At 46.8% G+C, this 24,596-nt stretch overlaps 1 protein-coding gene across 1 annotated transcript in view; it reads left to right on the forward strand.

Moving 5' to 3' along the window:
* Positions 1-21,874, forward strand: part of CTSC (cathepsin C) — a gene marked incomplete at its 5' end in the record, with an annotated part of 34,763 nt that extends 12,889 nt beyond the window's left edge. Inside the window, 5 exon segments of the mRNA XM_034758993.1 lie at positions 7,786-7,952; positions 9,273-9,428; positions 14,785-14,900; positions 19,362-19,493; positions 20,687-21,874. Of these exon segments, the coding sequence (XP_034614884.1) occupies positions 7,786-7,952; positions 9,273-9,428; positions 14,785-14,900; positions 19,362-19,493; positions 20,687-21,189 (1,074 nt within the window).
* Between the last annotated feature and the right edge of the window lie 2,722 nt (positions 21,875-24,596).

Consider the following 24,596-nt stretch of genomic DNA (forward strand, 5'->3'; position numbering starts at 1 on the left):
TTTTTTTTTCTCTTACTTAATTGGCCTCTCAGAGTTGGTAAGACAACGCCCACCTGTTTATGCTCTCTGTATGTGTGTATATATATCTCCTCAATATATGTTCCATTCTATATGCATCCGAAGAAGTGGGCTGTAGTCCACGAAAGCTTATGCTCTAATAAATTTGTTAGTCTCTAAGGTGCCACAAGTACTCCTGTTCTTTTTGCGGATACAGACTAACACGGCTGGTACTCTGAAACCTGTTCTTAGGGGTGTAGTTTTTCTGCTGGAAAAAGAAGTCTTAAAAATAAACGTAAAGAAGTTGGCAACCCACTTGTGTATCTGTGCTATTAATTGACAGCAGTTTTCGCTGTAAATTTCACTTCCAGTTTGCAAAAGTTTATTCTGGCCTTAGTTATCTCAGTAAAATGCCACACTATTTTCTCATGCAATTTGTAGGCAAGGCTACTCATGTCTTAAAGATGACCTCAGGATTTTAATAAATTGGTCTCTTTTGGACTCCTGTCGTATGTATAAAGTATGCCTGAAAGGGGTTTTTAAAAGAAATGTTTTGTTGCTTTGTATCTGAGGTATGAGGACTGTAAACTTATCTTCCCATGTTTTGTTGGATTGGTTGTATATATCTGAGGATGTATAGCTCTTGCCTTAATTGAAGGGGCAGAGATGCTGAATCTTTAACAAAAGTTTCCTGTCTCCAAAATGTTAATTGCACATTGGAGGTTATAATAGTTAACTAATAGTCTGATTAAAAATCTCTTCGTTTCTTAGGCTGTGTCTACACTTTATGATAAATGTTGGCTTGCACATTGGCTAACAGAAGATCCTAGCGTAGACAGGGCAAGCTGTAGGGGGGGAAGCGATTTCCAGCCTGTTCACGACCTGAACCCGCAGGCTCCACAGCAGCCTCCGGGGCTTAGCACTCACTCCCCAGGTCCTGTCCCCAGCGAGCGCAGGATTGCTCCATAGCCTAGGCACCCTCCCCTGCTGAGCCACCTCTCTGGCCCCGTTTGCTGAAGTCCCTGCAGTCAGGTTCCCTGGGCCCTGATGCACAAGGCATCCTTAGGGCTTAACCCCTTCCTGCCCATGCTGTAGCCAGAGGGGACTGGCTTTATGTCAGTGGCCAGCAGCAGCCTGGAGGTGTTAGCTGCTTTTCAACACTGTGCGGGCACGAAGGGACAAGCTTCTTCCAGCTATGGGGGGGAGGGGGCAGGGAGGAAGAGAAGAGATGAGCTTTTTGCAGACCAGGTCATCCTCCTCTTCTTCCTCCTCTTCTCCCCCTCCCCTCCCAGCTGGAAGCAGCTCCCATCCCTTCCCTCCTGCACAGTGCCGAAAGGCTGCTGCTGTCCACATTCTGTCCACAAATCTGGGGGGGGGGGGGTGACCCTGCGTCCCCCCCCCCCGCACACGTCTTGCCTCGGGACGTGGCTCCAGGTACCAGGAGAGGCGGGTCCATCCCGGGGGCCCAGCCAGGCATGGAGGAGAGGTTTGGTCAGTCACCACTGCTGTATGAGAAAGGTGTACAGAAGTGTGTGTGTGTCACCTCTCCCTGTGTATGTGGTGGCTAGGGGTGTGTATGTCACCCCTCCCCATGTGAACCTTAAAGATAAGAAGGTACATAAAAAGAATCCAACTAAGCAGTATTTCTTTTTAACGGGCTCAGTCAACTTGATGTTAATTTGAATGTTTGTACTGCATAGTTCGGATTGATTGCTGTTGAACTGGCTTGAATACGAGTAGTTTTACCAGGTGTCCCGTATTCAGCATAGGGAAATGTGGTCACCTTAAGTCAAGATAAACCCTAGAAAGTGTTTAAACTACAACTTGCCTTGTCTACACTAGGATCTTATGTTAGCTAATATACTAAAACCTCACCGTTTGGCATAGTATAGACATAGGATTCTTAACATATACTAGGGTTTACTTTGACCAGCTAATGTGTGTTAAAACTACAACTTGCCTTGTCTACGCGTTAGTTGCCAAGTGTTAAAAACACACCCATGTCAAACAGCTGAAGTGAACATGTATCTTCAGTTCTGTGCATGACTACGTTGTTCAGGTTCTGAACGGCATACGCTTATAATAAGCCTGCTTGAGGGTATATTCTGCTATACCAGTGCAGCGCTGGCATACAATACTCATTAAAAAGGGAAGGTTTTAAAGCCCTAGTTCCTGTGGGTTTAAGACATGGGGTTTCTTTTTAATTTAATCTGTAGTTTTTACTTAAGTTCATGAAATTTCAGTGTTGAGTGTTCAAATTTACTGAAAATGTTATGAGGCAAGGAAAGAGGACAAAATGCCTAAGGCTGCTTATTAGAAGGATATGAGTCACTTGGTAATTTCACATTCTCCTATTGTAATATCCTATTTATGGTGCTGTTATACACCAAGGTGTTCTATTCATCTGAATAAAATCTGTCAATGATTTTCATTTCTAAAGACTGAGTTTTAATTTGCTTAAAAACAATGAAACCACTAAAAGATCCACATAGAAACTAGTCAGTTCCAGAAGACGGATGGACCCGCAACAAAGGGAATAAAATTGGGCTTGTGACCTCTTATGTTTCTTCATGATTTATAAAGAAAGCCTGAAGTTTTTTTCACCAAAAGAAGACAGGGAGGCAGTTTTAGACTATTAAAATGCAGATCCTGTTGGACCTAGGTGTATATTGTTAGATCCCATAAATAAATAGTGAGTGGGGTAGCTTGGGACTTCAGCCAATGTTGCCACCATCCTGTTTTGAACACAAGACAAATGCTGTGGGCCTATGTCTGGCTTGTTAGAAGGAGGATGGCAAGCAGGTGGATATGGATTGTTAAGATTCAAGGTCAATACTCCTCATGAACAGCACTATTCAGGCTATTATGGAGAGCCAAGTACAGTACACTCACAGTGAATGTTTATCAATGTAAAGTTAATAACTTTCTGCTTGTGGGCTTTAGCAGCACTGTTGTGGAGAATCCCTCCAGACTATAGAACAAATCCTTTGACTGCCCCCCGCCCCCACACCCCAAGGTATTCAGCAGACTGCATTTCTTTTCCCTCAGGCACTGTCTATTTGCACAGTAAGATGGGATGAATAGAACAAGCTAACAGGGCCGGCCTTAGGGAAAAATGGCACCCTGGGTGGACTTGCATTGTGGTGCCCCTACCCCCGCTGCTAAATTTCCTCTAAGCTGCGTGGCTGCCTATTAAGCCCTGTGCAGGGGCTCAGGGCTGCGGTCGGGGGAGAGGCCTCTTCCCCCAGTGCGGATGTGCCATGGTAGGCAGAGGCGCCCCTCCCTCGGCCCCGACTGCTGCGGTTAGAGGGGGCTGGTGGGGAGTCCTCTCTCCCTGCCACAGCCCCGGGACAGCCTGCACCCCCAAACCCCTCATCCCTGGCCCCACCCCAGACCCCACACCCTCCCACACCCCAACCCTTTGCCCCAACCCTGAGCCCCCCTCCCGAACCCCTCATTCCTGGCCCCATCCCAGAGCTGTCACTCCTAGCCAGAGCCCTCACCCCCTGCACCCAATCCTCTGGCCCAGCCCTAAGCCTCCTCCTGCACCCTGAACCCCTTGGCCCCACCTCCCCCACCATCAGAAGGGGCCTCGGTCTGCTCCGCTTGTGTCCCGAGACCCCGCTGGCTCCCCCCGACCACCACTTGCTCTTCTCGGCCTGCCTGCCATCTGGCCAAGGGCTCCTCTCCGCCCCCGGCCAGACCCCAGTGCACCTCTGGCTCTGGGCAGTCTCTGCTTCCTACTGCCTGTCTCCTCAGAGCTGAGCCACATGGGACTGGTGCAGAAGCCTGGCCAGCCTCAGTCAGGTGGCGGGGGTGGGGCAGGAACACAATGTGGGGGTCTTGGCTGGGCCCCTCCTGGCAAGTGCGTCTTGAGGGAGCCTGGCCGGGGCAGGCCCTGGCCTGGCTGATCGTGCCACTCCAGAGGGGCTGGAGCGATTCCCTGCCCCGGGACCAGCCCTGGCTGTGCTGCCGGCTCAGCCCGGCAGACAGTCGCCTCCCAGCAGGCCCGGGAGTGCGGCCGAGAGGCAGGGTGTAGGGGAGTGGGTCTCTTGGGGGTCGGGGTGGGGGGCTGGGCTGTGAAGGGGCAGAGAAGATCTGTGTGTTGGGTCACTAGGAAGTGGGGGTTCTGTGGGGGGTGCTGGGCAGTTGTGGGGCTGTGTGCAGGGCGCTGTACATTTGTGGGTCGGGGTGGGCGCTGGGCATAATGGGTCGGGGAGGTTCTGGTCATAGGGAGTCGGGGGGTGTTGAGTGACGGGGGGCTGTGTGGTGTGGCATAGGCCTGTCCCTGAGGGGAAAGGACATGCTGGCAGCACAGGGCTGGGCAGGCCACTGTGCGTCTGGCAACTGCCGGTTTGTAAATAGTGCCATCGCAGTGGGCGGAACGGGGCTGCCCCTGCATGCCAGGCCCCATTGCTTCCGGCTGGCCCCTCGCTCTGGGGACTGACCTTCCCACACCATGCTCCATTGCCTCCCTGGGGGCCTAAAAATATGTTTGGCGCCGGGCCCACAAAAGGTTAATCCGGCCCTGCCTCTGCCCTGGGAACTCCCTACAGCCTCCTTCCAATAGCAGGTTCCCCAGGAAATCCCCAGGAAACAGCAACAGCTGCTTTTGCTCCTGATTCAGCTCCCCAGGAGCCCACACACACACACACACACACACACACACACACACTTCCTCTAAACCAGGGGTTCTCAAACTGTGTGTCGGGACCCCAAAGTGGATTGTGACCCCTTTTTAATCGGGTTTCCAGGGCTGGCTTTATACTTGCTGAGGGCTGAAGCTGAAGCCCCACCACCTGGGGCCAAAGCCGAAGCCCAAGGGCATCAGCCCTGAGCAGCAGGGCTCAGGTTACAGGCCCCCTGCCTGGGGCTGAAGCCCTTGGGTTTTGGCTTTGACACCTGGGGCAGTGAGGCTTGGGCTTTGGGCCCCCCAACCCGGGGTGGCGGGACTCAGGCTTCGGTCCCCACTCTTGCTGTCGTTCAGTAATTTTTGTTGTCAGAAGGGGGTCGTGCTGCAATGAAGTTTGAGAACCCCTGCTCTAAACCAAACCTCCTCTACACCCCAGGTTAGTGGGATGTCTCCTTCCATTTACTGGCCGAACTCCCCCCACTTCCCCAGACCCCCATATGCTGCTGTGTGGGGTTGCTACTGGCTGAAAGATTATGGCTCCTCCCCACCCCCATAGCTTCAGAGAAACTGGAGCAAGCAGAGGCTAGGCTGTGTCTTTCCTTTGCCCTAAAGGATATGGAGAGACAACGAGAAGGAGGAGGTAGTGTCTCTTCCCCTCCCCCCCAAAGGCAGAGGGGGTAGAAGGGCCGCACATGTATGGTGTGGTCACCAATAGTGTGTGTTGTGTGTGAGGGGTGCTCCTCAGCTGTCCCCTCCCCCAAACAGACAGGCCCCCATACACAGCTGCTGCAAGGGAAGGGAGAACAGGGGGATGGCTTCCTCAGCCAGGCCCCCCTTGTGCCAACTTCCTGTGGGGAGACGGAGCCAGGGCTGGCCTCCTCAGCGGGGATCCCCCAGAGCAGCTTTGAGGGAGAAGAGCAAGAAATGAGGGGTATCCTCAGTCACCCCCCAAATGGGGGGGAAGCATGCCCTGGCGCACCTCAGCACATTCCCCCCTCCTCTCCCAGTCTGCGCGGCTCACTGTGCACAGCAAAGGGGACTCTGCTCCCACCAGGCAGTAACTAGACACACAGACACACGGAATGGTAACATACATAAGCCAGTAAGTGAACACTTCAGTCTCCCTGGTCATTCTATTACAGATTTAAAAGTCACTATCATTGAACAAAAAAACTTCAGAAACAGACTTCAAAGAGAAACAGCAGAACTAAAATTCATTTGCAAATTCAACACCATTAATCTGGGCTTGAATAGGGACTAGGAGTGGCTGGCTCACTACAGAAGCAGATTTTCCTCTCCTGGAATTGACACCTCCTCATCTATTATTGGGAGTGGACTACATCCACCCTGATTGAATTGGCCCTGTCAACACTGGTTCTCCACTTGTGAAGTAACTCCCTGCTCTCCATGTGTCAGTATATAATGCCTGCATCTGTAACTTTCACTCTATGCATCTGAAGAAGTGAGGTTTTTACTCACAAAAGCTTATGCCCAAATAAATCTGTTAGTCTTTAAGGTGCCACCAGACTCCTTGTTGTTTTTTACAGACACACCCAGACCCACCCCCGGCAGCCAAGCAGGGAGGACCATGTCTTTCACGGGGGGGGGGGTAAGGGGAGGAGCTTTTTAAAGTACTGGTGAAAGACAACGTTTTTGTCTACAACTTCTCAGTGTAGACATACCCTCAGGTGACAACATAGTTGCAGTGGTTCCCCAGACACTCTAGTGTAAATTGGTCCTAAACAGAATCTCATCACCACCACTCATTTGACACTCCCTCTTTCTAAGGCTGAGTATTCTGCTTTCAAAGCCCTGTTAATCCAGAAAGTATGATATCAAAGCTTTACGATAAGGCTGGGCGGAGAGATTGATCTCATTAAATAACTTAATCTTTACCCCACTTTTAACTTGTGAAATACAAGAGGGTGTAACGTTGAATGAGTCTTGGCTTTCAGAGATAAGATGGACAACAGGGAAGCATTGAATTTTTAATGCACTGGAAATAGTATTTGTATTTAGCAAATCAATACCGCATTTATATGCAAATGGATTTCAGTAACACATCACCCTGTTCTTTGAAGCTGCCTTCTTTGAATCAACATTCATGGGGCCTAGAATAAATTTTTGTTTAAACTGTCAAGGTGAACCTGTTTCCAGGCTTATATACAGTTGACACCACTCACAAACTAGAGGAAAACTTGCTTTCTGGTCCAGCTCTCTGAAATGGAAAAACTAGGAGGTGCAGTGCTGTCTGCAGGACTGTAACAAGATACTGGTTGTTCTCTTTGCATGCCCCCTTCGGACGTTGAAAGACCAGCCTCTCAATAAAGCAGTGTGTCATACCAAGGGCAGGTCTACACTAACCCCCCAGTTCGAACTAAGGTACGCAACTTCAGCTACGTGAATAACGTAGCTGAAGTTTGAAGTATCTTAGTTCGAACTTACCTCGGTCCAGATGTGGCAGGCAGGCTCCCCCATCGACTTCGCATACTCCTCTCGCCGAGCAGGAGTACCGCAGTCGACGGCGAGCACTTCCGGGTTCGACTTATCTCGTCCAGACAAGACGTGATGAGTCGAACCTAGAAGTTCGATTTGCTTGCCGCCGAACTACCGGGTAAGTGTAGACCTACCCCAAGGGTGTTTTATCACGGTTCTTTCACTGACCATATTGTCACAGTACCTGAGGGCCATAAGGGCAGAGGATTCTAATGCCCTGCGTAAACTACTGGTTTTAACCTAGTTTGTACCAGGTTAGGACTTGGTTGGTAACCATGGCACCAAATGCGGTTCGCCCTTGCCAGAAGCCAAGCTAGAACCTGATTGTCTTCCTATAACAAGTTCTTAAGTCTAATTTTATTGTGTGGACAGGACTCTGTCCGGTGGCTGGCTGGCTTTCCTCCTAGGTCTGTGTTCTCAGATGTCCAGAATGCATTGCCCCACATGCACTGATACTACAGTTTGCATGTTCTCCAGACACACTATTACATGCTGAAGCAGGGTGTATGGCCAGTAAGATTTTTCCAGAATACAACTGATACATAGCTGTACTTATTCTGTGGAGAGCAGTTTAATAGCAAATTACAGGTGTCACCCCTTAAACGCCGGAGTCTTGATGTGGCTGTATATGTGTCTAACAGAGTTTGTTTGGTTTACAGTACAAAAAAGAAGGACAAAATGTAACCAGTTACTGCCATGAGACCTTGCCAGGATGGGTGCATGACGTGCTAGGCCATAATTGGGCATGTTTTATCGGAAATAAAGTTTCGCCCTCTCCCTCCAGCATTCATGTGAACCAGCTCCCTCATCAGAAACCAAGGGAAAGGTGAGTGCACACAGTGAATGGAGGATGACTTTTTATTTTGAAATACGGTGACAACAGCAGTTGTGCTTTAAATTCCAGACTAAAACATGTGGACTGGCTCGGGGGCAAGATACAAAGCTATAGTATCACAGCAAGTTTGTGGTCCAAATGAAAGTAAATTCGTTAGGCTTGGGGGAAGCAAGTAGTGGTGATGGGGCAGTTTAGTGGACAGGGTTTCCATTTTCTTCAGATATGGTATGCTGTCTTTAAGCTCAACTGTAATCACAGTCAAAATGGAAAGCTACATTTAATCTGTTTAAAAAAGATCTGGAGATGTTTGTAAGCTTCCTGGACTAAAAGTGCAGAATCTGTAGCAATAAGGAGGTCTACAGTTATTCCTGATTAAGTGTTGTCTGATGCCGGCCACTCATTTCCAGCTGCTAACAGCTAAGTGGTGAATATCCTTACTTTTCAACATAAGAAATTACTATGGTCACTGGATATTATTCAGTCACAAATCCAAATGGGAAGAGAGGCGGTCTTAGTCAAGCTTTGGATTGAGATTTGATCCACAGCCTGAAAAAGCTGGAGAACCTCTGTCTAAATAACCTGGTCTGCTTGTCCAGTTGGCTCTCTGAGGTACACTCAAACTTTGAACCTTAAACTAGCATCAACCCAGTTCTAATAGAATAGATGGATTTAGACTAAAGATCTAAAGCACTGGTGTGGGAATTTGAAAGAAGAAGGTTAGGAAGTGGTCATCCCTGGATTTTCTGAATGCAGAGAATAGAGGAAAAGTTCTGAATTTAAATCTTAAATCCAAATAATTCATTTCAGGCAAATGGTCCCATGTAATGTCCTCTTTAAACTACTGGGACTGCTTAAGGTAAAAGGGGAGAAATGTTTGGCTTGATATTTGTTTCTCCCCAACTCCACAGGGCAAGTCTGTGCTTAAAACACTGTTTCGGCTCAGCTGCGCTGCTGTAGTGCTTTAATGAAGACAGTAAGCTGTCTGGAGAGAGTTCTCCTGTCGGCATAGTTAATCCACCTCCCCAACAGGTGGTAGCTATGTCTGCGGGAGTGCTGTCTACACCAGGGGCAAGGAGTCACTATAACTATGACCCTTGGGGGGTGGGTTTTTTTCACACCCCTGAGCAATGTCGTTATGCCAATATAGGTCAGTAGGGTAGACCATACTTCAGTATTACAGCTGGCTTACAAGAGCCTGCTCCTAACCGAGTGGCAAAGTGTTAAAGTTGTCTAATCACAGCAGTTGTGTGACTAGTGAGTAGTCTTCAGGCCAAACTTTTATCTTATTGTACTGTTCCTGATTGTCTGCAGGTTTTCAAGGAGGCCTTATGTACACAACTTTGACTTCGTGAAAGCTATCAATACTGTTCAGAAATCCTGGACAGCAACAACATACAAAGAATATGAAAACCTCTCCCTGGAAGAACTAACTAGAAGAGCTGGAGGTCTCAAGTCCAGAGCTCCGAGGTATTAAAGTTTTCCTACTTAGGTCACTCACGAGGCCTGCTGGTGAGAATCATTGTCTGAGTTCTTTGGAGCTGTGCTGATTATCATCAGCTATGGAGCTAGCTCCTAGTTCAGATTATAGATAATATACGATGGAATCCAGATGTATTCAAACCCTTCATAGTATGATTGAGTGCCAGCATATTTGCCTGTTTGAGTCCTGATGATCCAAACATATCTGGCTGTCTTGCAAGCACTTCCGATGAATGGAAGTTTTTGCTGTTTGATCAGGTCCTGAAATTGCCTCAGAATATACAGATTAAGGGAAGAGGTGGTGACATGGGTGTAGAATGGGAATTTTAGAATTAGACTCATCACTCAGGTTGTGCCCACACACAGCTATGGCAGACAGTTAGGTATTTTTATCCTTTAAATAAAGTTAATTAGGAAGTTCATTACCTTCAGTCCAAAAACAGCCATAGACAATCATGGCTGAAATACCTACAATGCAGATTTTCAGAAGGAGTTCTCTGTCACTATATCAAATTGCCCATCCCAATGTCTCCTTCTGTAGATAACTTGGGGAGAATGCTGGCCTATATTTTATACATAGAGTAAGGCACACACCGTTCCATGTCAGGCAGCAAGGGATTGTGTAGGCACACCGTAACCTCTGATTTCAGTACAGTCTGACCAAACTTGTAACTGGTGGTAGAAATTGTTTTTCCTTTGAAATTTCCCACTGTGTAGCTGTTCCCTCCAGTACATTGGCAAGAAAGAGAGTAAAGCTACCTTCCCATCCCCTATGCCTAACACTGCTTTGCAGTGTTTTAGCTTTGCAGATGTCCTTTTTCTCTCTCAGATGGTTGACTCTCATGGTGTTGAGCCATGTCCTGAGGTAGGAGGAGGCTGTAGCGAAGAATATTGTTCATACTTTCCCCCCAAACTTCACTGTACTATAGCCGTCAAGTGTGCAGGTAGAATTTGAAATCTCTAACTTTTGCTGCTCTGATTATGGAGAACTCCAAATATTTGCTCTGTGCATGCAGATAATGTTGGGGCTTTCCGATACGTTGGTAAGATTATGCATTGTCCCTGTGAAGACGGTCACGTGCCCTCACAATCACAGAAAAATAGCGCTAGGTACGGACACACAAACATTAGACCCTCCATCGTCTGCGTGTAATGTTAGATCTCTGTAGTGCACTTGGAGCAGCACTTGTTGGGCTGATCTCTCCAGTCTGCTGTGAGTAGGAGTAAGCCTGATGCTTGTCACAAGAACTTGACTTTTAAAGGGAGTGAAATGCTTAACTGTGCAATCTTTTTGGCTTGTCCTCACTATGACTGTCCACCAGCAACGGGTGCAGGTGAGGATGGTTTAGCTGCAAGCGTAGACAGGGACAGTCAGTATTCAGCACCATTTCAGTAGCTGCGGAGAAAGTCGGCTTCAAGTAGCTGTCTCCAAGCATGCTTTAACCATGATCATCGGAAGCATGGCTGGACACTTTGTCCTTGTCAGCGCTTGCAGTTAAACTGTGTTCACCTGACTGATGCACATTGACAGTAATTGGTGATTTTGTGTAGTTTCAAGAAACCCTGTGTATTCTTAATGAAATTTTGTTGATAGCCCAGATATTCAGTAGCTGTCCAAAGTCTGTTGTAAGGCTGCCATTCTTGATGATTTTGTGGTATTAGTTCAGCACTTCAAAACAAAAACAAACTTTTGGACTGATATAATTGCCCTAACTAGCGGATTGTTACGGCATAAATAAACCCTTATCTGCTCCAGCAGGGATTATGACTATTTTCTCCTTGCCATATTCCAACCCACTGAAGCTAAGCAATAAAGAATCACCTGTGAGACTTGACACCCATTCAGTGTGCATGGAGGGGGTTGCTAGCTGTAGATACTGATAGGCAGCAGCGGATTAACACACAGGTCCCGGCCAATTTGGGGCCCCCCAGGAGCATTGGAACTGTGGCCCCGCCCTCTGCTCATCCTCTTCCCCCCTGTGGCCCCCCCTCCTGGCCAGGGTGGAAGCTGGAGCCAGGCCAGAGCTGCCCAGGGAGCCCTGGACCCTTTGCCTGCCCTGGGCGGAGGGCTGGGGGACCAAAGTCTGTGTCCCTGCCCCCCGGGGTGCACCATCCAGGACAGGTGGAGAGTATGGGGGCACAGGGTCACCAGAACCAGGGGGGCCAAGTGGACTATGCCCTCCCTCTTTTAATACAAGAAACCTGCGTTAGTGGTGGGCGAGAGCATGGAGCGCCGTATCATGAGCATTGGCCCCTGCTCAGCCAGGGCTGGCTCTGTGTGTGGCTGCAGCTCCCAGCCCCAGATGACTCCAGTTCTTTGCAGAGGGAGCCCGGCTTGGGTGTGGGGTTGGGTTGCAGTGTCCTGAGACATGCAGTGGATGGATGTAGTTTTGGGGAGAAATTGTCCCCCCAAAACAGGGGTGAGGTGTGGCAGGGTGTTCAAGGGGTCACGTGCCATTGCCCCCCCCCCCATTTCTGCAGCTCTGAGCTGCTCTGCTCTGCCTGAGGGGGGGATTGGGGGAAGAGAGGTGCGGGGGGAGAGGCAGAGGGAAAAGAAGGGGATGAGAGGCTGGAGGAGGGAGAGGGGTGGGGCAGTGGTGAGGGGAAGGGAGATGGGATGGGGAAGAGGCAGTGGGAAAGATGGATGGGATAGGCCAGGGGGAGGACAAGGAGAAGGGGGATGGGGTGGGGAGAGGAAGCGGGAGGGGGAAGAGAAGGAGGAGGCTGGGGTGGAGAGAGAAAGGGGGATGGGGAAGGGGGCAGTGGGAAAGATGGATGGGATAGGGCAGGGGGAGGACAAGGAGAAGGGGGATGGGGTGGGGAGAGGAAGCGGGAGGGGGAAGAGCAGAAGGGGGATGTGGTGGAGAGAGAAAGGGGGATGGGGAAGCGGGCAGTGGGAAGAGGCACTTTGCATCTGAATTGCCTGAGTGGCCACAGCTCCTGCACTCAGGTCACTGCAGCAGCAGCCCCCATCCCCCCAAACTGTCCCTCATAGCACCGGCAGCCCAGGTACCACTCCAGGCCGGGGGGGAGAGCCTGGGGTACTGGCTTCAGCACACACATGCCCCCCAAATGTAGCAATCAAACTACGCTTATGGAGGGGACGCACCTGCCCCCCTCGGGATCCACCTCGGCTCTCACTGCCCTTTAGGCAATGTTTAAATCCGTGGATCATCCGAGCCCCGTCCCAGAAGACTCTGGGCCCTCCCCCCCCAGTGCCCAGACCACCTGGCAGCTCGCTCCACAGCGCCACTGGAGGGGGCTGCTCCCAGGCACCTGCTCTCTTGCTTTGCTCCTGGCGGTGCTGGTGCTGCTGGGCCGGGACTTTGCAACTTTTGGCTGCAGATTGTGGCAGCTGCAGTGCTGAGTGTAGGGGCCAGAGGGCAGCTGGAGATCCTAATGCACCCCCAGCCTGAGATCCCCCCTGACCCAGAGGATACAGCCCTCTACAGACCAGGATCTCCTGGACACATCCAGTCCCCAATCCGGGATCCCCCCTTCCCCTGGGGACACACACTGAGAGCCCCCGACTAACTGGGCCTCCTCCCATCCCGGGACACCTCCCTGTTGTGGTTTAAACGGCTTGCAAAAAGCCAAGCATGTCTGCACCCCTCCCCATGCACATCCTCGCTCCAGAGCCCAGGATGTGACATCCTTCTCCCTCCACCCTCAGGTGAAAGAGACACCTTCCCCCAAGACCATGGAGGTGAGGATCCCCCAGGCTGGGGCTGGCGTGTGGATCTCATACTGCTGGGAAGGTGTCTCCTGGGATTGTTACCCTGCTCTGCACAAACCAGTACTCCGAGTAACAGGACAAAATTAAGAGGAGGAAACTCAAAGCTATCAGGGGAAACCTTTCTGGCAGTGCCATCTCTGTCTTAGGAATAGTCTCCCAAGGGAAAGGCTGGAAACCCCAAGGCTTGGGACTTTTAAAAGGAGACTGGACAAAACATGTAAGGAGCAGCCCTGCATTGGCAGGGAGATGGACTGAGACGAGATGATCACAAAGGGCTTTTTCTCCTCTAACTGCTATAATTCCATCGCACTATTCTGGGCGTACAAATTCTAGTACTAAAGACCCACAGCCTGGATCCCATTGCAGTGGGCTGGAGAATTCGTGCCCTGACATGCAACTCCTACTGAGCCAATAATGTAGATCCTGCTGTTAGTGTAGCTGTTTGCAGATGCCCTTGTATTTAGCTGAACCCTTACACTCAGGGGTTGAGTGCATCCCCGCCATATCGTGAGCATAGAATCTGACACTGCTACCCTGCTGTGTGGATCCTGGCATCTTTGTACTGTGAATTTTCGGCCTTCACACCCTGCTGTATGTATCTCATTTTGCTAGTAGTGCTAGTGCCAAGGTGTGATGACGACATTATGCTAGAATTATGAATCCTGAAAATAGTGTCCTGGTGTGATGGTCACTCTGGGCTGTTAATATGAATCCTCCATTCTTGTATGCAGTGTTGTTGTAGCCTTGTTGGTCCCAGGATATTAGAGAGACAAGGTGGGTGAGGTAATGTCTTTTATTGGAGCAAGTTCTGCTGGTGTGAGAGACAAGCTTCCGAGTTTACACAGAGCTCTTCTTCACTCGCCAACAGATGCAGGTCCAATAAAAGATATTGCATCACCCACCTTGTCTCTCTAATGTGAATCCTGTCATTATGGCCCTGTTGGGTGCATCCTAATATACTGAGGGCATGAATCTTGGCCACTGGAGGAGGAGTGTACATCTTAATACTAGTAGCCTGCTGTTTAGATCTTACTCCATTCTGAGCCTGGGCGTTTTAATCTTGGCATGTGTATTCTGATGCAGTGAAGTTTGGAAATAACGTGAACACGGGTCCGGCCATTACGGGTGGGTGCCGTGGTCAGGGGGGTGGTATGGTCAAGAGGCAAGGAGTGGGATTGGATTTGGGGTGTGAGGCAATGGAAGGGATCTTGGGACAATGTGGGGGAGGCAGTGGGGTCCAGGGGCAATGGGGGAAATTCCTCCACCACTTTGGCCTTGGCCCTGCCCACTTTTACAAAAGTTTCATCGCCCTTGGGCTCCCCACAGTGACTTGGCTCCCTGGGCAGCTACCGCAGCTCTTACCATAACCCGGCAGGGCCTCAGGGGAGAGGAGGAGCAGGGGGCGTTGGCCCATGGTGAGAAGGGTTGTGGGGGGCCAAAAAGTTCTTTGTGCCCAGGGCCCCAGTAAATCTTAATGCACCTCTGCTGTTAGGAAATAGTCTGTGGAAGCAAAATTGCTAGAGGTGTCACTTCTTCATGCAATCTCTTTTCCTTTGTCTAGACAATGTGATGGTATGTTAATGTCAAATGTATGTTCTTGTGTTTTAGACCGAAGCCTGCACCGTTAACGCCCGAATTAGTCAAACAAGCTTCAGGATTGCCAGAATCCTGGGACTGGAGGAACATTAATGGTGTCAACTATGTCACTCCTGTACGAAACCAAGGTACGAGGTTTTTCATAATCCCCATAATGAGACTGTCTGCAAAGAATACCTCATACTTAATCTATTGCATGTCAGTATCATAAAAGATCTGAATTTACTTTGCTGTATGGTCCCCTGTGATAGGCAGTAGAACACACCTGATATACAAACCCTCTGTTAAGGCTTGGAAAAGTTTTGTCTCTCAAAACTGCCAAATTAGAAGACTACTTCCTGTCAGACCATCCAGTTCAGTACAGGAGTGAAAGTCAATTACCGTGGCTCTCTGTGTGGAGATCGCTGGCAAATTCTGTTTGTCCAAACTGTCATCATGATGAATTTCTGCCCACCACAATCTCAGAACTGATACAGGGCAAGTTCAGTTATTAATTTTTCTGCTAATTGCTGCTGACAGCATATTATCATACAATTTTAACCAATAATCTCTTGAAGGATTGTTTATACCATCCTCAAGTCTCATTACTTAAATCATTTTAGGAATAAGTAGTTACATGGCTGATCCGTTACAGAAATAGGTGTCTGTTTATGCTTTGAAAAGCGTAGACACTGGTAAATGTCTGATCCCCCCATAAACAAAATGCAACCACTGTAAAGCTTTCTCCTCACTCCTGCACTAGTACAAATCTTCCTTCTTAGCTGGATTTAAAGGTTCAGTCTTACTATTATTTATCTGTAGTGGTTCAAAATCTCCTCTTAAGGCAAATGGAATGGTATATAATGCTATATAATGAAGTTGTTTCCTTAAACCATTGATCCCTTTCCAGTGCATGAGGTGTGTGTGTGTGTGTGTGTGTGTGTGTGTGTGTACATGTGTGTACCAAAAAATTCCTAACAGGATTTTTTGGGGGGAGGGGGGGAAGAAGGAGGATGATGGCGGGGTTTATGGAATGTGAGAGAGTTGGTTCACAATCTGATCTGTTGCTAAATGATGATAGGAAATATTGAAACGCTTACACAGGGATTATCAACAGCTAACCAGTGTAAAGACCTATGCTTCCTTCGTATCTTCAGTTCACTTGAGAAATGTGGTATCGTCCCTTCTTCATTCAGTGGGTAACAAGATCTAAGGCAGCGGGTCTCAAACTTTTTTACTGGCGATCCCTTTCACACTGCAAGCCTCTGAGTGGGACCCCCCTAATAAATTAAACACACTTTTTAATATATTTAACACCATTATAAATCCTGGAGGCGGGGTTTGGGGTGGAGGTTGGCAGTTTGCAACCTTGTGAACCCCTGAGGGGTCCCGACCCCAAGTTTGAGAACCCCTGATCTAAGGCTTCCTCTTCCTAAAGCAGCATTGTAATCACGTTCTCAGTATGGGGAATCTTGCTTTGCTGTTTTCAGGAATGCGAGTTGCCTAAACCCCCTCATATTGTGTTGAGAAAGAACCTCCAACATGTAAAGGAATTCAGCTGGACCATATTTGCATGTCATATTCAGCCAGAAATGAGCATCTTTGGTATAATAAAGAGCAAAAAGACAACCTTATTAATATGCGTAATGCTGACATATCAAATAACCATCTTCCTTACAATAATGAGCTAGTGTAGATTGCAGAGGCATCAGACATCAATGGCTGTAAATAGTTATTAGTAAAACAATGGCATAATATTAAGATTTAGATGCTGAAAGTTTGAAAATGCACCGAAGACTAACACAACCAGGAGCAATAAGAAGAATGTTTTTTTTCAAACATGCTAGCAAACTTTCACATGCTAAGCTGTTGAGATGCTGCTGCATTCACTGAAAGATCATGCTTTCTTCATCTGTTGACTATTAGAACTATGTGACTGCTACTGTTGTCCCAAATGGACAAGAATTTCAGAAGGACAAAGGGGTAGTCTTTGAAGATAATCCTTCAAAATTGCAGAGGCAGGCCTCCAGCCACAGTTTTCTTGGTTTGGAATCTTCGTTTATATCTATGATAGCACATCAGCATTACCCAGTATAATCAGTCACCTTTTTTTAGGTAACCTCCTTTACTTACTATTCAGGACAGGAACTGAATTACTGTCCCCTTTAATGCCAGCTAACACTTTAAGAGATAAAGGCCTGATGTACACTACAGACTTAGGTCGATATAAGGCAGCTTACGTTGACCTAATTATGTCGGCATCTACTCCATAGCCTTGTTCCCTCCAATGTAAGTGCTCTACTACACTGATATGAGAACTCCACCTCCACTTATGTCAGTGTAGACACTGTTACGTATATTGGCTGTCATTCTTGTCAATTTCATGGCGCCCTGCTGGAGCGGTGATACTGATAAGAAAGGCTGGTAGGTTCCCTGCTGTGAATCCGGCATCCGGCTCACAGCTCAGACTGTCACCCTGGGGTGAATGGGGGGTTCCAGCTAGAGCCCAGCTGCCCCCTGGGTTCTGGGAGGCAGAGTTCCCCACCAGGAGTGAGGAGCTGGGAAGTGGGGGCAGCTGGTCTCCCTGTGGGTGCGGGGAATCCAGGCTCTCAGCCCCCCACACTGTTCCTCTTAAGTCGGAGGAAGCACTCCTGACGGGGACACGCACCACTGAGAGAAGGAGGGTAGTGAACCATGGCAGGTGATTACTGCAGTGACTGTAAGTCGACCTAACATAGCTTGACTTAAGTTTGTAGTGTAGACATGCCCAACGCTCAGTTTGAAACTAGAAGCAAACAGAACAAAGAACTCTTAATACAAATTAAGCTTCAATAAAATCACTGTCCCAGGAACCTCCCCTTCCTGTGCTTTAGATATCTTCTGCAGAAGAGATTAGTTTGAGAGACCGCATTGCTTCAGTTTCTACTATGGGAAAATATTGCTGAGCAATTACATTACAGTAACCAATTTAGCCCGCAGACCTAGGATTCTCAGTAAATCTCTGCTCTAGCTCCTATAATCTTCCTCTCAAACCAGAGTAGGTGGAAAAATGTAGTGACCTACTGATTCCTCACCTTTTAAAGGTGTTTTATGCCCTTTAATCATTTTTCATCATTTAATGATCCTTTTGCCACAGACTGAGTGGAATCTAATGCAGTGAAGTCTATGATTGACTTGGAATTGAATTTGTGGGGAGCATCCAACATGCAACAGTTCCAGCAATTATCTCTGATCTCCACTGATATTCCATTTCTGTGTGGGTGCCATTTAGGAGCTTCCCAGAATGTATTGCTGCCGTTAATAGGGAGAATATTTTTTTAAAAGAAGTTACTTCCAGGACAATGATTACATGAATGGACTCTTATGTATCTTTGCAAATGAGACCTGGCCTGCTGTGGCTTGGCCAATCAGCAAAAGATGGTATGATTGTGTAAGAATGGGTGTCGCCTTTCACCACTTTGAACATAAATGCTCTTTGCCCAGTAATGTGATCAGAGAGCAACTTCCACCCCCTCCTCTTCAGAGATGCATCCAACGTCTTAATGTTGAATAATGGTACAAAGTCCTGCTTTTATAATAGCCCTGCTTGATGCCCTCCTACACGCAGTTTGAGACATGAGGTAGTTTGCTTTTGTATTCCCAAAGCCTCATTCCTTTTTTAAGCTTTGCAGTATTTTCCTTTGTAGAAGGCAAGTCAATTGGGGCCCTTGGTGAGGGGCAATAGTCAGAATAAGACCTCAGCTAAGCAACTCCCCCTCTGCAGTGGAGCTACTTCACTTTCAAAATTTCTCTTACATCACAGAAAACACCAAGAGGGGGCGAAGGAGCTAAAACTAAAAGGCAACACTAAATTTTGGTGTAAAATATGATGCTAGGTGATTTATCTTGTTGCCTGCCACCAGAGGGCAACTACTCTGAAAAGCCAGAGTCTGACTGCATGCTGCTTGAGAGAATCACAAAATCCACAATATTAAACCTCACACTTCCATTGCCAGACTCTAAAACAAGCCATTATTTTAGAAGCAGCAGTATAAGTGTAGTGGTGCAGTGGGAAACAATGGCTCTAAATATACTAACATGCTGAGGATAGTATGTCCAGAGTTCAGTGGACACAGTCTCATAGGACACCTTATAGGAGGGCTTCCTAAAAAGCAGCCTCAAAGAGTTGGTTATGAGCATCTTCCGCACCATGCTAACCAATATTCTTTATATGACTATTCGGAGGCAACAACTTAACTATTATGCAGCTTTTAAAACTAGACAATTAAAAAGTTAAACTTAAAATTTTTAATAAGAGAAACTATATTTAAAAAAAAAACCTTCTCTGTCTTGCTGCTTCCTCTTAGGAGACATCAAACCTGCTTTCTGACCACAGCTGATCTTTAAAGGGATTTCTAAATACTGACTTCAGTGGAACTACTTTTGTGCTTACAGTTAAGCATATTTAAATAGCTTTCTTGAACTGGAGCCTAACTTTTGGTCAAACTGAAGACAATGGCAGAGCAGGGTTGACTTGATTCAACAACCTGTGCAATATGAGGGTCACCTCCCTTTACAGCACCCTGGTCTTGTTTAATTTACTGATGTTTTGTATTTCCTGTTTTCCTCAGCATCGTGTGGCAGCTGCTATGCGTTTGCTTCCATGGGCATGTTGGAGGCAAGAATTCGTATCCGCACTAACAATTCTCAGACACCAATCTTCAGTCCTCAGCAGGTTGTGTCCTGCAGCCAATATTCTCAAGGTGAGTGGACTGGAGATGTTCCCCTGGTATTCAGGAGATGGGGGAGGAACACCACCCCAAGGATTTTGTCACTACAGGAGAGGAAGGGTTGACAGTCTCTTCTCATTGATTGGCAACCATTTTTGTAAGCCTGTCTGTGGTCTTGGGGTGGGAAGCTCATTTGCTGTGAAATAGCAGCTTCAGAAAGCCAGGGTATTAGAACACGCTTCTTTCATGACTGAAAGAGATGACTAATTCTTGAGTGTCAAATGCTTAGGACTACATTTTATGGTAGCTGACTTCTGTGACTCCATCATAGTGATCCAGATTTAATTCCAAGGTCATTAGAGTCCATTTTGCCGTGTGCATGGGACTCTTGTATTGGAGTTGAACCACCAGTGGTTTGCTTAATCCTAGTTAGTGGTCTGTGGAGACTGGCTACTCATTTGGTGTCTGCTATACTACTTCTCCAGCTGCTTGTGCAGGCATCCAGGCGTTTCATTGTAAACAGCCGTGGATGACTGCAAAAAAACAGGTGGAAACAAGGAAAAGGAACCTGTCTAGGGGCATGTGCTGTGTTGGAGAAGCATCCTGGAGCTGTAATCCACCTGCAGAGGAGAAGGAATGTCTAGGGGAGCAGAGGAGATTGGAATTGGGCAGTGTGTCCAGAGGAGTTAGGAGAAGGCCACCAGACTGGGTAGCACATTTAGGGAGAAGGGAACAAAATGTCCCTGGAGCATGTACAGAGGGAAGAAGAACAGAGGGGTGGGGGGAGGCAAAAGGAAAAGCAAAAATCAGCAGACTGCGATTCACTTTGGGGGAAAAGGATACCACCCCCACGGTATATGACAGGTACAATACATATGTTTTTTAACTGGTGCTATATTTCCATGTAAGGAATTGCTGTGGTTACCATGGGGATGTCATACCGGCACAAATGGCTAAGAAGATGGCTTGTGTAGTAGGGAGTTAAGGTAGTCCTGGGTGTTAAAGGAATGTTAGGCATTGTTTCCTCTTGATCTCAGGGGAGAGATAAGAGTGGTTCCCTTTTAATTGTAACCGGCATTAGCCATGCTCAGTCTGATAAAAAATATCAGGGATAATAAAAACTTGTGGTGATTTTTAAAACAATGAACTTGCAAAATTGCTACTTCCTCTCCTACCCCAAAAAGACCTTCTGCAAGGAATAATCAGATCTTTTCTGACTGTTTCAGGTTGTGATGGAGGATTCCCATACCTCATTGCCGGGAAATACGTCCAAGATTTTGGTGTGATGGAGGAAGAGTGTTTCCCTTACACAGCCACAGATTCTCCATGCACTCCGAAGCGGAACTGTTACCACTACTATGCCTCTGAGTACCACTACGTTGGAGGGTTTTATGGAGGCTGCAATGAAGCCCTGATGAAGCTTGAACTTGTCATATATGGGCCAATGGCCGTTGCTTTTGAAGTTTATAGTGATTTCATGCTCTATAGAGGAGGAATCTACCATCACACTGGGCTGCAGGATGAGTTCAACCCCTTTGAGTTGACCAATCATGCTGTGTTGCTCGTGGGGTATGGCAAAGATCCAGATACTGGTGAGAAGTTCTGGATAGTGAAAAACAGCTGGGGAAGCTCCTGGGGAGAAAATGGTTACTTCAGAATCCGCCGGGGCACCGATGAATGTGCAATTGAAAGTATAGCAGTGTCTGCAACTCCTGTCCCAAAATTATAAAGCAAAACTCCTTTCCCCAGTGCCTCATTTCTGAGAAGCAAATTTCTCAGCCATAGGAATGTATTGATTATATTATGTACTTGGAAAATTTTACTGCAGTGTTTTAAAGCTTAAGAATTAGCTTTAATGAGATTTTTCAGAATCGAGTGAGCAGTTTTCACTCTCTACCACTTAGGACACTTCAAAATTCTGTTCTTTGTTTATGATACACAAAGATACACTTCCTGGCAGTAAATTCTCTAAGAACGCAATTGCCGTTAGATTAACAATAAGTGGTAGTTATTCATCATTTTATAAAGCCCCAATATTTTCTTTCCCTTGGACAATCTTAAAACTAGATCTCAGAAGGAAATGATTGTTACAATAATCTATAATTACTTAAAGGGACACTTTTTAAAGTATTGTGCCTTACACAATAAATCAGGGAATCACTGCCTTTTAAAATTGGACATCTTAAGTGTGCATCAGAGGATGATTATACTGTGACTAAAGGGAAACTTTAAAGCTTTAAGTGTTTGGCAAATGTGCAAGCAAAATGTCAGATGTCAAACTCTCTGAACTTCAAAGTTCGTTTTACATATTGGCCTTTTACTGCATTTATGTGGCGTTTTTTTAAGTTCCTGTTTTTATGAATGTCATTTGAATTCAATTCCAAGCTGATCCTCAATAAAAATCTGACTCTATTGCTGTGGGAGTTGTTCCTTGCTGAAGTTGATGCCTTTTTATTGCTATGACCTACACCAACAGTGTCAAAATTGAGAAGGGATATTCAGGTATTTTAGCACAAGGAAGATTTTGGGTGGGTGGGGGAGGGGAATTATAAATCATCTGTCCTCCAGCCAATTCTGTTCTGTATCGGTTCTTACACTGCGTGGTGTTGCTCTTTAGTGCAAATGCAAGCAGAGTCTTTGTACAGCACCTAGCACAGTGCAGTCCCATTCCATGATTACAGCTTCTTGGTGGTATGGCAGTATTAATAATAATCTGTGCATGAATGTAAATAAGGCTATGTCAGCTGTAATCCTCTACACCGAGATGTAATACCTTCAGCCCCATATGTATCTGCTCCCTTATTTTCATGTCCGTATGTAGGTAAAAAAAAGGAATGGCGAACAGGCATGACTGAAAAGATGTGAGCATAGACAGGTCCTCCTCTGCAGGGGGGAGATGTCACATCGCTTCCTCCTGCAACTAGAGAGGAATAATGTGGCAGATGCATAGCAGGGCCCTTATTAATGCAGAATTGTCCTCCATTCTGTGTCCTTAACTGGCTCATACTTTTTATCAGGTATCAACAGTAAATCCTTGCTGTGCAGAATCACACTCCTTATATCTGGACGGACACTCTGTTCACAGTGCCTCTTTGTTTATTTGTATTACAATAGCGGCTAGAGGTCCCAACGGAGATAGGAGGCCCCAATGAGCTTCACAAATTCATGGTAAAATGGTCCCTGCCTCAAAGGTTACAGTCTAAATAGGCAAGAGAAAGGGTGAAAGAAAGGCGCTATGATCCCTCTTTACAGGTGGGGGACTGAGGTGCAGAGACTAAGTGCATACCTCTCAACAGTCCCTCAGTGCATAGGAATCCCCAGACTGGATCAGTCCTGAGGTCTGTCTAGTCTCCACCAGTGGCCAGCACAAGATGCTTCAAAGGAAGGTGGGAGCAGCCACAAAAGAAGGCAGATACGGGATAATCTGCCCCCCGTTCAGGTCTCATCCTAAAATTGGCTGTAGCATCAGAGCTGTCTCACACAGAACCAGAATAGGCTAGAGGTCTTCCCTGATACCCCTGAGTCATCTGAGGCTGTGCTTCTCCTTTTCATTTCCTTCTTCCCTTATTCCTGCTCTCTTCTCCTCTTCCATCTTTGAGTCAACTTAATACAAGCAGACAAGCTATTTGTAGATATTAGCTACCAGCCTCACCCATCCATAGCCTGTTATTCTTCTATCATATTACAGATCCTTTAGGTTGCTACTGGGATCTAGTGTAACATTGAATAGCATGTTTCTGCTGTGGTAAAATCAATAATGCTTGCAGCACTCTTTCTCTTGTGCTTTACTATGGAGCTATTTAAATGCCCATTTTGTTTGCATATACAGAGGGCGTAACAGCTGGTATACCACAGCATACTGCTGACTGCCTCTAGGCTGGCTGGCAGTAAAACTGTTTAACTTCAGGATACTTAGCAATCTTGTTGGCTTGTTCTTGTCCACTAAAGAACTGCAGCTTACAAGCATTCAACTCAATTACTGTAACTTTGCAAAGGTGGCGTGTGCCCACATGAGCCACTGGGACTAGTTGTAACCATGGTGAATGTCTTTCCCACCACAGCCCTCCCTCAAGCTGTTGCAGTCAAAATTTTTCATTGTAACCTTTTCTGATGAAAATTAGTTTTCTCATCAACATGGAAATTTCCATGGGAAATGTCCAGTTCTGAAACTTCCATGCTTTTGTTGCAAAAACATTTTTTTTGTTTATACTCAGCTTTTAATTCTCAACCCCCCCCCAAAAAAAAACTTTAGTTTTTTTGATGAAAGGCTAATTTTTCTTAATTAAAACGTTCCCATGAAAGTTTGACTAAAAACACATTTCAGGACCTACTCAGTTGCAGTACCTGTGCCTTATGGTATATAAAACAACCTGTTTAACAAGAAAAGCTTCATGGATGCAGGTACTATACATGATGAAACTAAACACATGCATTAAATTAGACACTAAAGTAGCTCCAAAGTATGTACATACCGAAAACAGTGCCCATCACAGACCAGTTACTGGAGTATTGTGCTCTTTTGTGAGGATCAACTGATTGGTGTAGGCAACACCAGGATTCTCACTCTACATTAGTACTGCAGCTGTGCACAGTTGACACAATTCAGGATATAACTTGCTCCAAGCAAATGCACTTGCAGTGTTGTGGACAACATTATAAACACCTGTGTGATTGTGAATGTGACCTGTATATTCCAAGTGGAAAAAGGCCTGTTTTCAGTCTCACACTCTGAGGCCACTACACTCTGGATAGTCATGGTTTCATCCTTAGTAACACACTTTGAACATATTGTATGTTTAAGGATTCCTGCTCTTTGGCTGTCCTCACTGTGTCGCCAACTCTCAACGATAACTGGTGTTTTTCTTAAAGCCCTGAAGTCATGTGAATGCATCAGCTTCTCGGCTTTCCTTTTAAAAAGGGTTGTAGCCCTTATGGTTATGGAGATATGCTTGAAAACATGAATGTGTCTTGCTAAAGTTCAGAAGGCAAATAATTCCCAATGGATTTTTTTAAAATCTCATGTTTCTTTTTTTAAAGCTTGGGCATTGAACTGTTGTGTGTGTGGGCATTGTACTGCTGTGTGTGTGTCTGTGTGTGTGTAAAATCTCCCACCATTACACTCCTACGGGCACTAAT

This window comes from Trachemys scripta, chromosome 1, assembly GCF_013100865.1.
Source record: "Trachemys scripta elegans isolate TJP31775 chromosome 1, CAS_Tse_1.0, whole genome shotgun sequence".
Classification (NCBI taxonomy): Eukaryota; Metazoa; Chordata; order Testudines; family Emydidae; genus Trachemys; species Trachemys scripta.